The sequence below is a fragment of the Solea senegalensis genome, unplaced genomic scaffold, assembly GCF_019176455.1.
Source record: "Solea senegalensis isolate Sse05_10M unplaced genomic scaffold, IFAPA_SoseM_1 scf7180000014697, whole genome shotgun sequence".
Classification (NCBI taxonomy): domain Eukaryota; kingdom Metazoa; phylum Chordata; class Actinopteri; order Pleuronectiformes; family Soleidae; genus Solea; species Solea senegalensis.
The window spans coordinates 1-14,449 of NW_025321098.1; the positions used below are offsets into that span (position 1 = coordinate 1).

General features: G+C 40.7%; 1 protein-coding gene across 1 annotated transcript; it reads right to left on the reverse strand.

Annotated features, from left to right (window-relative positions):
• Window positions 1-17: 17 nt before the first annotated feature.
• Window positions 18-12,199, reverse strand: LOC122761377 (protogenin A-like; the record flags this gene model as incomplete). The annotated part of the gene is made up of 15 exons (XM_044016604.1): window positions 12,057-12,199; window positions 11,261-11,560; window positions 7,522-7,666; window positions 7,299-7,432; window positions 6,590-6,886; window positions 5,836-5,995; window positions 5,462-5,709; window positions 4,781-4,945; window positions 4,226-4,531; window positions 3,288-3,473; window positions 1,470-1,565; window positions 1,181-1,367; window positions 808-935; window positions 529-699; window positions 18-200 (listed from the first exon to the last, which is right to left on the reverse strand). Coding segments are annotated over exons 1-15 (2,773 nt in total), but the record flags the coding sequence as incomplete, so codon positions are not given.
• Window positions 12,200-14,449: the final 2,250 nt, after the last annotated feature.

The window sequence follows — 14,449 nt, forward strand, 5'->3', positions numbered from 1 at the left end:
TGCTTGGTGACATTTACCTGTTGTGTCTGGGAAGCTGTCAGAGTGGCGGGGGTTCTTGCTGCGGTGATTGTTTCCCCACTTCAGTGGCAGCTCGACAATGTTAGAGAAAGGCCCGACACCAACCTGATTGGAGGCAGAGATCTTCACCAGGTAGACGTTACCTGGCTCCAGCTTCTCCAGCAAGGCCATTGTGTGGCTCCCTGTGAGTGTCAGCAGGATCAGACAGCAAGGATTAGACACTGATGCACATTAACTAACAGAAGACAAGATATGCCATATCTTCCTATAACAGTATCACCTGAAGCTGAGTTTATGTGATAAACAACGCACAATTACTAGTGGTGAGAGTGAAACCTTTATTCAGTATTATACCACATATCTGTGAAATATTCAGCACATTTATATCTCTATAAGTAGTTAACAACAAGAACAACGGAAGCTATGTTACCTTGTGTCAGTACTAGTTCTAACACATTTCCATTAACTTCCTGGGCTTCACAATTCCTACAGCGAAAATGTACTACTCACCCTCCCTCTGCAGTATTTGCCAGTGTCCTGCCATCCAGGCTTTCTGGGAAGCATACATGATGGTGTAATGTGTAACAATCACATTGGGCTCTGTGGGCTCCCTCCAGGACACCAGAGCAGTGTCATCCTCGATCAGCGTTACTCGCACTCCTGCAGGTGGTTGGCTTGGTGCTGTACACAAAGTAATCACATTCATCACAAACATGTAGAGTACAATTGAGTGAGAAATGTCTTTGTCATAGAGGAAACAGAGGGATACTGAATGATTTAACTTGTTACCTGCAGGCAGGGTTCGATGGTAAACAACTGAACTCCAGGGACTCGACATCTGGTCGACATGGAGACGCACGACAAACTCATAGCGAGTGTTTGAATCCAAATTCTGAACCACCACACTCTGTTTGGTCCTGTGAACAAACAACATTCTTAGATCATGAACAGAGAATAACCCACAGCTACTGACAGTATAAACTGGTCAACTCTGAGGTAAACTCATGTTCATATCACCATCAAAAACAGCCAACAATGAGCCATATGCACATGTTATTTACAGCCATGCAGAGTAGCAACCAAATCAGAATTATGTTTTGGAGGCTTTATTTGTTATTCCAGATGTAAAACACTACATTTTTGGTTTTGCTTCTCAGCTTACGTTTGTATGTAGCGTATAGCGGAGGAGTTGTGTGTGCCCACAGGTGTACAGCGGACTGTATAGCTAACAGCCTTTCCTGAGAGGAAAGCAGGACGGCTCCATCGCAGGGATACTGCAGACGAATTGTTCGCCAAGACAGTCACTTGATCTGGAGGTGGAAGAGCAGCTGCCAGTTGATCTCTAGCCGCTGAAATGATACCAACAAAATGTATATTTTCATTATATTTCTCAGAATTAATAAATCTATTGAATTTTTAATGAATTTATCACACGTATACAATGCACTTACACACACATCCTGGAGTGCTAACTGTTTGGTCTGTCTGATATCCATCTCCAGCTTGACTGACAGCCAGAATCTTGATGTGATATTTTCTCCTTGGATCTGAAACAAAAACAAATGGTTTTCAGCTAAAACAACAAACAGAGATGGCTCCAAATACCATTCCAGTAACAGCACAGCTTCCTCCAAATAAATAATCCCAGAGGCTCTAAATACGATGAGTAATTATACTAAAAGCTGAAAGATCGTCATCATCATTAAAACACCCAAGTGAAAAATATCAAATAAAGGAGCTTTTATTTGTAAAAAGGCAAAGAGACAATCTGAGGGTGAGTTTTTAGGTTGTAACTGGCAACCTCTCCTGCATGGACAACACATAGTCTACTGAATCATAATAAGCTCTCATTTATCATGTGTATCTTTGTAAGGAGCATGAGAAAGACAAAGCAGCTCAGTAAAGACAGTAACATGATCAATAAGCCCTATTAAGTTGATCACAAAATGTGATGTGTGCTTTTTTCCAATGAAGTTGTTACAGGTATAAAAACCTGCTGCTGGCACAATGTTGGCTTTAAACACACTATAAGGAGCATATAGGTGAGGTAAAGTGTTTCTTTGTACATATAGTAATTATGCACACACTGCATTAAGGACTGGCTTAAATACTTTGGAAAGATCAATAAGGGGGAATAGGTTGGAAGCCTTTTGCTAAATATGTGCATCACATTTTGTGTTTTTCCCTTCAAACACTACAACTGCCTCAGCCCTTAAATCAGCACATTTTAGTGAGTGTTAAGATTTGTTTTATGTGTCCCGTGTGAAAGGTCAGCGTGTGGGTATTGACCAGTGAAGGTGGTGTGTCCAGGCCTGTTGTGGGGGTTGGGCCAGGAGGAGCTTTCAGCTGCTGGGTTTCTACGCCCATGGGACTGGGGGGTTTGACTGGGGTCACCAGGTCAAGCCAAGATAGAACAGAAAGAATCTGGGTGCAGGACTGTGTTGGAGGAGCCGGGGCCCCTTTTGTTTCCCCTTTCACATTCTTCCTAGTGGCCTTGTGCTTTAGCCTTCAACTTGGAGCAAACATGGCTCCAAATCAGAGACTATAATGATGAGAATAAAACTTGATATTGTAGAATATGGCTGTAATAGTGATGCCAATTGTTACTGTCAATATGGATGCTGAATTGGCATTCCACAAGCAAGCATTTACTACATAAACACTTACATAAACAAGTTAAAATCACTTACTTACAATCCACCATTTCTGTTTTAGTTCAATCTGGGCTCAAAACAAACAGGGCTTAACTTAATAACTAAATATTGTCATTTTTGCACAGTGTGGTTTATAATAAATCTACTACTAAGTATTGCTGTAGGTTATTTGCATGGACAGCAAAGAGAACCAGATTGGGTTGGGGTCACGTCCAAGACTGCTGTCACATAGCTAAAGGTCAGTTGCCTGGTCCAGCTTTGGCCAATCCCAAGAGTCTTCTTTGTGTGTTCCAGGGTCCAGCTTAAGGGGGGCATTGACCAGAGTCTCACAGGGCAGGCCTGGCCCTGGATACAACACAATGGCCGATAGGGTAATTATGCAAACTGCATGATGGGAAACTGTGGTGGGAGGGACATCTGGACCCTGACCTCTAACCCTGATCTCACACAATACTGCAACCAGACCAGAGTGGGCTTCTGGTTAGGCAAGAAGGGTCAGCCAGGACAGAGAGTGAAAATGCAAATGCAGCATCCAACTGCCCACTGGACGATGCAAATCCAACCAATTTGGTCAGAGGGTTAGAGGACTAGATAAGACAGGAGAGGATCACTCACCAAGGCCACTGATGGTGTAGGTGTTGATTTGAGCCTGCAGTTGAATGTTGGGCTGCTCTGGTTGACCCTCTTCATGGTAACACAGCCGGTAACCCTGGACAACCACAGAGTCTGCAGAGGTTTGCCAGCGAGCCACAATGGAGTTGCAGTTAAGCGGCTCAAGTTGAAGAACAGGGGCTGAAGGCACTATGATGGAGGAGGGGAGACAGCATGCATGGGATCAATAAACACACGCATTTATAATATTGCTGAGCAACAAAGACAGACCAAACCTCCCAACAATACAAAACACTGCAGGACACTAGGGATAGAACAAGATGGATAGATGGAACACTGAAAGTTTCAGCTGCCTTAATGAAAAAAAAAAAACTTTACATTTGCACCTGGGCATGTAGTAACAATTGCCATTATACACATTATCCTCAAATCATGAATCATCAATGTAATACTCTGGGATCTACATGTTCTACTAAACCTACAGCTTAACTCCTAAAAACAAGAAATACAGCTTTGGAGGACATACAGCCTCCCCCAACACACCAGGCCATGAAATAAGGCTATTCTGTGTCCTCCATAGATGCCTGAGGCCCTCTCTTTATGACCCATGACTGAGGCCGCTCTAACATCACTGACAGCAAAGGGCAAAGGTTCCTGGGTAACCAACACAAAGACTGTGGGACAATGCAACAAGAGCAAACTGGAGTCATAAGCTGGCCACTCTGCGTGAGCTCTAGTCATCTACTTGGTATTCTAAGAGCAGGAAAGCACTGATGTGACAAAAGCAAAAGCAAATCAGCCACCATACAATTCTGTTACTCTATAGCACATTCTGCATTTGAGAAATGAATTCAAATCTACAAAATGAGAAAAATAAGAGGAAATCTCTATCACCACATAAAGACATGCAAACAAGTTAAATAAGTCCTCTGCAGGTTTACCTTTGTTGCTGGAGGCCTTGGGTGTGCGATGTGAGGTCCAGGCTGAAGGCTCACACCAGCCCACACGGGTGGCTGCAGCCATACGCAGTAGGTAGATGGTGTCAGGCTGCAGGCTCTCCAGCAGATATTTGGTGCTGTTCTGCAGTAGCTCCACAGAGATGACGCTGTTGTCTGCAGCTGAACGATATGATAGTCTGTATGCAGACACCTGACCACGGCTCACCTTGGCTGGCAGTGGCTGCCAGCTCACCTGGATATCAGTTGGGCTGTGGCTGGTAAGAGTCAGCTCTGGGGTTCGTAAAGGCACTGCAGACAGAGGAGAGCGTCACAAACGTGCTTGACACTAATGTGGTGTTGGACCTTGACTGTCATACTTCTATCTATAAACTACACAAAACTAATGTTAGAGAGAAGATTATACAGGAAAGAATGTGGTACCCCCCTTATTTCCACTTAAAATGTCTTCTGTGCACACATCCCTTGCATGCATGTTAGCTTAACTACCAAAGTGATTTACTGCAAGGAATGCTGCAAGTCTCAGTGTTCCGTACTTACCATCCTCCAGGGTATGTTGACTGACTTGGTCCGACATACGACTGGCTCCCATTGGCATATAAGCCACAATGTAGAAGCTGTAGTTTCGAGCTGATTCAAGGTCATCGATGATATAACTGGTTGTGTCATTGCCAATAACAACTTGGTATTCTTCGTTGTTTAGCCCTGACATGCAACACATCAGAAAACACGTTCAGAAGTAGGTCGAGATTATGCAAAGAAAGATGTGTCAGTGTCGTTTCAGAATGGCACTCATATCATCATAACTGCTTCCGAGCCTCTTAAAACTCAACTAAACATCTAATAATGTCTATAATACAAAAGGCAGAGGTCTGCCATTTCATTGATCTGCTGTAAGTTAAATATCTCTTCACATTACTAGTTTGCAGGACCTTTAAAAGCGACTATGTCCCTTTAACTGCAAGAAGAATGAGTTGGGGGTGGACAATGGGTTGGCTAAGCCCATTGTTATTTCAGAAGTTGCCATTCGCAGTCCTCCTTGACCCCGTGCTCTGTGCAGCATCAACAGATGTCCTCCACAAAGCTGAGCTGATCACATGTGACAGAGTGAGGTTGCTCAGTGTGCTCATCTTGCACCTCCTGACACATTAATCCTCATCCATTCTCAACAAATTTGCAAAACCTGAAACATGTTTGACCGTTCACTCCTCTCAGCCTCACCTTCTGCTTTCATGTAATGTATGGAGTAGGCAATGACTTTGTCTGCATTGTAGAGTGGTCTCTCCCAGGCCAGTAAGATAGCAGAGCTCGAGATGGTCTCAGCGTGGACATTTCTTGGTGCACTGGGCCTGTCCTCAGACATGACAACAATAAGGCGAGCCAAGGACAGCACAGAGCCCTGTTCACTCTCTGCCATGCACTGATAGATGGCATCATCCTCAGGAATGATCTGGGTAATAACCAGTTTACTGTGAACCAATAAAAACATAAAAGAAAAATCAGCACAAGACATAAACAGCAACTTTAGTACATAAGATTTTAATAAATAGACTATAATATACTACGAGTATTAAGTATTTGATTGTGGACAATACCTGTTATACATTTTAATCCTTCCATTTAAGTGAACCTCTTCTCCATTTTTTAGCCAGCTGATGTGTGGTGAGGGAACTCCCTCTGCTTGGCACATAAACCTAGCCGTACCTGCTCTTGGACGAGTCTGGCTCTCAGGCCTCTCCACAATGTTTGGTGGCTCTGAAAATGAGGTGCAAGAGAAAAGTAATGAGAACACTATTTCTTACCGTGTACTTATGCTTAAACATTTACTGTGTCGCATGTTGTACACTTAATCTGTCACCATGTCAGATGAACGCCCAAATGGTTGCAACATGTATTAGTTGTGTTTTTCTAGGTGCATCTGTGCTGATATGTAAACTTTTTGAATGCAGTGACTGATTTCAAAGATCCAGATGAAGCTCCAGAATTGGTTGGTGAATTATAGGATTACCCCAGACAGTCAAAGTTTCTTTCTTTCTCTAATGTATCGAGCAAAGCAAAGCCGGGGTGAAGGAAAGCTGCTGGGGTAATCAATTTTCTTTGTTTATACTTTGTTTTCTTAGTTTAATGCATTAATTCATCAGTGAAGTTGCAGTTACTTTAGTCATCTCTGCAGCTCTGTGGTTTTAGTTGTTTTGTAACTATTGATGCAACAGACTGGATGTGAACGGCTACAACAATAGTACAGAGTCAACAATAGATTTAGATGTGCTGTGGAATGAGGACTTCGAATTTGGGAGAAGATGTGGTGTAAAGATCTACGTAGTTTAACTATACAAGTGTTTACAGTACCTAGAACTGTGATGTTGGCTGCAGAGATGGTGTAGTTGCGGGTTCCAGGAGTGGTGGCTCTGCAGAGGTAAATTCCACTGTGCTTGGAATTGACGTCAGCAATAACCAGGTTCCCATTACCCAGCACTTTAGCTTTGTACACATCAATGGGTTTGCTGTCGGCGCGGCTCCAGGAGATTATGGGGCAGGGGTTTCCTGTGGCCACACACTCCAGAACCACAGTTTGGTGACGAGAGACTGTGACATTCTGAGGTCCAGCAATGATTCGAGGCCTCTGACGTGGTTTAGGGCCTGTACCTTCATAGGAAAGGACAATATATTAAGAATAAAATAAACAAAGGTGGTCTTAATAGTATTGTAACCTGGGGTCTGGATAGGGCAGCATCTCTAGGCTATGGGTTTTATGGGATTAAAATATCACGCAGGTAAACTCATTGCCAAAGTCACGACAGGACGGTTCTAAAGTCCAACTTAATTTCTCCTTTATTTGCAAATCCAGCTGCCAAGAAATGAAATATACATATTATATTACTTATAATACTTATTATATTATTACTATATATTTATATGTATATAATTAGCCAATATACTATATGCCATGCACTCTATATATTTTCCCTATTAAACAATTACATATTATAATAAACTCAATGCCAGAATAGAACACACTTAATATGAAACTGTTTAGTCGTAGATGTGCTCTCTTCACCTTGGTTGACGGTCAACGTGGCTTCTCTGCTCTTCAAGCGGCTTCCAATGTTAGTTGCCACACATCGATATTGTCCGGCATCTTCCAACTGCACATTGTGAATTTGCAAAACTCCATTGGGCAAAACTGTGATTCTACAAACACACAAAGGCAACACTTGTTAGACCAGACAGCAGAAACAGAATTAGGCAGACCATTAATAGGATCAGGCTACTGCAGGTACCTGTCTGTCTGTAGTGGTAATGTGCTTTGGTTGAGCTCCCAGGTGATGGTGGCAGGAGGGTTGGCGGTGACTGCACAGGAGAATCGTGCTACTGACCCCTCAGTCACCGCCACAGGCACAGGATGCAAGACAAACTCTGAGATACCTGTGGAAACATTTATTAATGATCAGCAATCTTTGACTTAATGGCTACTTGTTTTAGTAGAGGATCACTGAAGTTGTTGCTTTAAAAGTTTAACTTTATGGTCACACACTAAATATAGCATTTTCTTTCACTTCTGTTAAAACATCATACATTATGCATGCAAAACAATGACTGTGATGGATGTTAACTGCTTCTATGAAAGGAATTGATCTGTGTAAAGCTCCATGATCTTGCTTTTGTGCAGATGAGCTATCAGCCCCACACTGACCAGCTGGGCCAATCAATCCAATCAATGCAAGAATGACACTGAATGATGCATTGTTATAGATGAAAATTAATCAATCTCCTTTGCATAAGAGGGATTATTAGGAACAACTAGGAGCTGAAAATATCTAGAAACAACTTTGTAGCACAAAAGTAAACTTGTGTGTTGCAAAAGTTGTCCAAATTGGATTTGGTCAGTATCATGTCACACTGATGACACATTTTAAAGTTATATACTGTATGTTTTTATTCAAGACTTCAAGACATGAGATTTTTCCCTAGAACTGTAGACATACTGCTAAACCCATAATCCCTCGAGTATTATATCGCTCCAGGACAAGTGCAATGTACACTGATGTTGTTCTCTATACTGACTGGCCTTTATCTTTATGTATTATTTGATTCTAATGTAATGTCTCATAGTGCAATAACACTATCTATCTAAGTATCTATCTATCTGTCTATCTATCTATCTATCTATCTATCCATCTATCCATCTATCCATCTATCATCTATCTATTTTGTTAAGTGCTTGTTTCGCAATAACTAAAACAGCTAAGTTACACTCTGTTTGTGTGCATTAAATAAGTCTTTCAATGATCACAAATTAGAAACCATTCATCTGCATTAGTGAAGAGTACACTCTGTAAGATATGAACAGTGACCTTCATTCATTAAGGTGATAACTCTCTCTCCCTCCCCCTCACTCACAGGAAGGAAGTCAATATCATGTTAAAGAAAATCAATAGCCTGTTCTCCCACTGAAACTCCACTTTTAAATCCTGGGCTTTAGGGGTTTCCAAATTAAAGAGCAATCCTTTAATTTGAGAGCCAATCTCATCAATATTACACATGTGCACCACCAGTTACCCTGTTTATGTAAAGCATGTTGGGTGGTTAGGCTATACCACAGGCAACAGTTGCAGTAAGTTTTGGTTTAGGGGTAAAGCATGACAACCAAATGTAGGGCTGAACAATTAATTATCTTCAAATCGAAAACACAATTTGAAGTATTTTAATCAGAGAATCGCAAAAACTGTTCTATGCCATTTTGATAAATGCGGTACTTCAATGTTAGAAACAATTCATAGCTTCATATTCTCATTTTGATTTTACCTCTCCATCTTGTTTTAAATCTAATAGTAAACACTGAACTGAAATTGATCATTAATCAAATCACAATATATATATGTCAATTAGATATCATTCAGGCCTAACTGAATCCTAGTGGTAAAACACCTGCAGATCTGGTGAGAATCGTGAGAGGTGTTGGTTAGAAGTTCAAACAAGATGTTGTTTGCTCTCATCTGAGAGATAACAGGCCTTTTTCACTGTTGCTGGGGTAAGATATGTAGATGGTGGGTGTGGACTGCACAGACTGGGCTGCTAATTTGGTCACCTCTGTTATAAAGAACAAATCAATGTCTAGGTCAAAACAGCACATAGGTTTCCCTCAAGAGGTCAGAGTTCACCTCATCCCCCGTGCGTTCTATTTTAGCCCAAACTGGACAAGAGATCTCATACAGTTTACTATGAGCCTCAAAAAAGAGAAAGTTGTGACTCTTATGTCATTTAATACCACTGACAACGCTATAGCTCTAAAAGATATATGTGTATGTGTGTATATATATATGTATATATATATATATATATATATATGTTCACAGTAAGTTATGTACTAGTTTTGCCAAAATTGTAAGAAATACTGTAAATCTGTGATATCTGTATGTATATCTAGGAAGTGTTAAAACTGGTGGTCTTGTCCTAAGACTGCAAAAAATCCAAATATTTCTGAATGTAAACATGCTTTCAAATGACCAACACTAATCATTGTGGGATATAAGGCCTGTCCATTCACTGGCCTTTCTTCAACAAAAGGCCTCTGCATGACAGGGCAACAGAGGGACTGAGCCAATGAAAGGGATTGTGAGTTTGGAGAAAGAACAGCAGGGCAGCCATGGCAGAGCAGGACTGTGACATCACAAAGCCTTTCCCTGCTGACCCCTGACCTCCAGGACCTCTGGACAGAAGGGAAGCAAAGGCGAGGCCCATCCTCCACCCCCCAACTACAGCTGACCAAAAACCTTTAACCCTTTCACTGACAAAGGCTGGACCTCAAGATCAAACTTTACTTTTTAGGGTTTTTATGTGATCATCTCACAGGCAACTTTCCCCCCCATTCAATACATTGGCAACAGTTGAAACAAAACTGTTGTGTGACAACTATGTTGCTAAGATTTTATTTCCTGTTTGTGTTCTTTGTATTTATAACTATTTTCCTGCATGATACTTGTATATAACTCTTAATCATTTTGAATTAGGACTGGGATGCGATGTTTTTGTTTTGTATTTACCTTTTTGATTTCCTGCGATTCTATAAGGATTGTGATTTGATTGCAAACTGATTGCAACTTTGATAACTGAGATTTTCTTTTCCTCCTTACACCAAAATTGAATGATACTTTCTTAATTTTTCATCTTTCAAGTTAGATTTCCAATTGTCCACTCGCTATTTTGTGCTGTTAAGAATTAGGACACAATGCTCATAACTTTCAAAACTTCAGTGTTACAGTCAAAATCAGGACATTTTCAGAGGACGATGGTGATCCCTGACACCAGTCCCTAGATCTGAGAAAAGTGACCATGGTAGACCAGGCCCAGTGAATAGACACAGCTGCCCTGTCCACTGATAAGTGGACAAACAAAATGCTCTGAAAACCTGGCCTTTTCTTCTGGGGCAGTCAGGGGCACTCCAAACAAAGGCTAAAAGGCAAATGGCTTTTCAGGGATTCCTCTGTGTAGCAGACCATTCAGCAATCACATAGCCACAATATGCAGTGACAATGCAATCCCACCAGCATGCAAGAGGGAGAGAAGTTTGATTTTTAACATTTTACCAATGTTTCCTGTGCCCCAGCATGCTGTGTATGTTTCCTCAAAACCAGGCAAAGATATGGCACTCACTCACACTCAGTCAGGGCTGACTATTTATGGAGTATTTACAAGCTTTTAGATAGACTCTACATCTATCTTTAACTGTCTCTTAAAATGTCCCTACAGCTGAACTGACAGCTTTAAACCCAAGCATGGCAAAGTCAGACCAACTTCCAGTTACATGGAATCCTAGAGTTAAGAGGCTTTTTTTTTCTCTGTAAAGAAAAAAAGAGAAGTGTGGGCAACATCTGCTTTCCATCTCCAGGTTAATAACCCATGAACTTGCTATTCTAATGCCTTCATGATGACACCACAGACTAGATATCATCAAAATGGTTAACCCAATTTGTTCTAGGTAAAACACAGGAATAAAGATTTTCTTTGCTTCATACTCACTTGCGATAGTCAGACGTGATCTTTGGCTTAGGATAGCTCCATATTTATTCTGGGAGAGGCACTGATAGAATCCTTCATCTGAATCCTCATTGGTTTGCTTTACCTTTGGTATGTACAAGGAGCCGTTTGGCAGAAAATGTATGTGCTCGCTTTCTGCCAACCGAACTCCATTCTTGAGCCACTTGATGGTGACTGGAGGCTGCCCATGAGCCTGACAGTCCAAGACAGCAGGGTCCTTTGGTAGTAAAGTCACATCACTGGGCTCTGTGATGAACGACAACTCGCTGAAACATAAAACACCTGCAGGGAAATAATCAGAACATTAGTCAACTAAACACCATGGACTAGATATCACCAAGTCATGTATACCTAACTTAATTTGATGCACAGTATGTCATTATTAAAACTATACTGCTATAACTAGATAGATGCTCACACATATAAACAGCCATATTTCATATTTATACACATTTGAAACTCACTAAAACATTACTATTACAGGAAAAAACATAAAACATGATGTTGACGTATGTCTTGACACGATGACCAAAGCAACAGCAGGTTTATTATTTTTTAAAAATGAGAAATATTAATCTTAAGGAATCAATCTGCTTCGAAACATAGAGTTGTTGAGCATCCAAAACCAAACAATTAAAAACTAACACAAGGACAGAATCAGAGGACTAACAGTTACGATGTGCGATGATGCTTCAGTAGTTAAGCAGAGCTCGTTCTATGGTCCGCACACTTTCACGATAACTAACAGACAAAAAGACACAAACGAAGAGACACTTACCCGATAAAGGAAGAAACAAAACAAAAAGCAGCCATAGCTGACAGATTTTCATCTTAAACTTGGCCATATATCCGGACTGTTATCTCATTTTCCTTCGCCGCACCGTGAACCGCCGCTCTCCGGCGTGCTGTCCGTAGCGTAGATCCCCAACACTGAACTGAACTGAAGCGCTTCTGACGCAGCAACCACGGTAGCAGCGGGGGCCCGGGGACCCCGCAAACCCGCCCTCTGACGCATGCGCAGTGTGTGTGTGTGTGTGTGTGTGTGCGTACTCACGCTTGCATTTGTTGCTTCTTTTCTGGCATAAACATCACTTATAAGGCAGAACTGGTTCAGTTTAGGGCTGAGATTTGATTTGTAGTTAGGGTTAGACATGAACTGGAAACGGTTAAGATTAGGGATGAAGTTAATGCAGTGTACTCACAAGAGTAGTTGCACAGCTAGCTGTGTGTGTGTGTGTGTGTGTGTGTTTTCCTTATGTTATGGGGAGCTTTAAAGGTAAATTATGTAGTTTAATGTTAGGGTAATATTAAAATATCAAGGTTAGGTTAGGGCTATGCGTTAGTTCGGTAACACTGTAAATTGTTTCCAGAATAAACAGTACATTTCACAAGAAACTGCATCATGTCATTTCACAGGCTTCATAATTCACAGTATATTACTGTAGTTTTGTGTTTTATTGTGAAATGACTAGAAGTCTACTCCTATGATTCTCTTCTGCAGTTGAATACAGTAATTATAAAGAAAATACTGCCAATTCACACTGATATGACATTACTGTGAAATTACACTCAAATACAATATTTGTACAGTACAAATACAACTAAATCACAGTGTGAACTGACAGTAAACAGCTGTCACGTTGGAGCTATGTCCTGCAGTATAAAGTATACAGTTACCTACTATAAAAGTGTAAATATACACAGTAATTTGCTGTGTAAGCAATGAAAGTAGTTTTTTATTGTAATTTATTGTATTGAATGTAAGGTCAAATATTTTACATTGTAAGCCGGAGTAAATAATACCAAGACCTGTTTGTAGTGTTCAGATGTTAAGCAAATTTTTGTTGTTGTTTTGGGGCTTTTTTGTTTGAAAAAACAAACTCCAGGGAGGGAAAGCAGCTAATATAACTTTCAGCTACAAATGACTGACAGTGTGTTATTGGTTGCATTTGAAGAAGGAAGGTTTTCATCCAGAAGCAATATTTATTCTTATAAATGACGCAACCAATCTTGATTTAAAATCCGGAGTCCTCTAGAAGACTGGATAAAATATGTCAGGTACAAATGTGACCAGTCTTATCTGGAGCATTCATTGGCAGCAAAGGTGTCATCAAGGGAGAGTATAATACTGTAAGCATACTATGCATGTATATTCTGCTGCCTGTCTTATTGAATCTCCTCAGCTTCTAAAGTGCTTCTCTGTTTTAGTTTTTAGTGGACAACCCCTTTGTCCTGACAGAGCCACAGTAGATATGCCTCACCATTTAATTCATTTAGTCAAATTTGTAACACACTGAATGAACATGAACAAATCAAGATGCGATATCACAACATCACACAGCATCCATGGAAACACTGAACCTTTGAATGACTGCTTTGTTTCCAGTGTTGCAACTCGGCTCAGTGTTAGACCTTCTTTTTCTTTAGCATGTTCAGGGCAATAAAAAAGATAAACACAGAGAATTGTCAATAAAGGGCCACTGGTAATAAGGTCACACTGAACAGCATCTGCTCCTACCACAGAACCTGGTAATTATGAAGAGGTATTGATGGCTGTAAGTCAGCTGCCTAATGAATTCAGATATTGATCCGGTGACCATGCCTTTTGACAATGACCCTCTCGTCTGCCGGCTCTCATTCAGCCGCAGTACAATGGGCTCCAGCTGTGAGATCAGTTGTGTTGGATCAGCAAAACACTCCTTCTCTGGCTCAGGTGAAATGCAGTCATCACATTTAGCGTGGGAAATGTGTTTATACATTATGAATCTTATTCATTTTAACATCGATGAATTGCTGCGTAAAGATTTTAAAGAATTACTGTCACAAACATGCACCTCCACACTCCACTAACTAATCAAATGAGGAGACCCAAGTGTAATTATGTATTGATTAGAGCTAACTATTGATTTAATCATCCAAAGCCGTATAGTTATAATTCACTGCTCAGAACCAATGGTCAGGTAAATAATAGCATCTTGTAGTTTAAAGGTACTTTCTTAGGCTTTTTGAGTGAGAAAAAACATAAAACAACAAAACAGAAAAGTTGGTATGATTCCCTATAGATGTTAAAATGACACAGTGTGTGTAATGTGAGATAGTCTGTTGTTGTTGTTGTTGTTGTTGTTGTTGTTGTGCACATTCTCCACTAGTTTTAAATCATTTTGGTTGGTT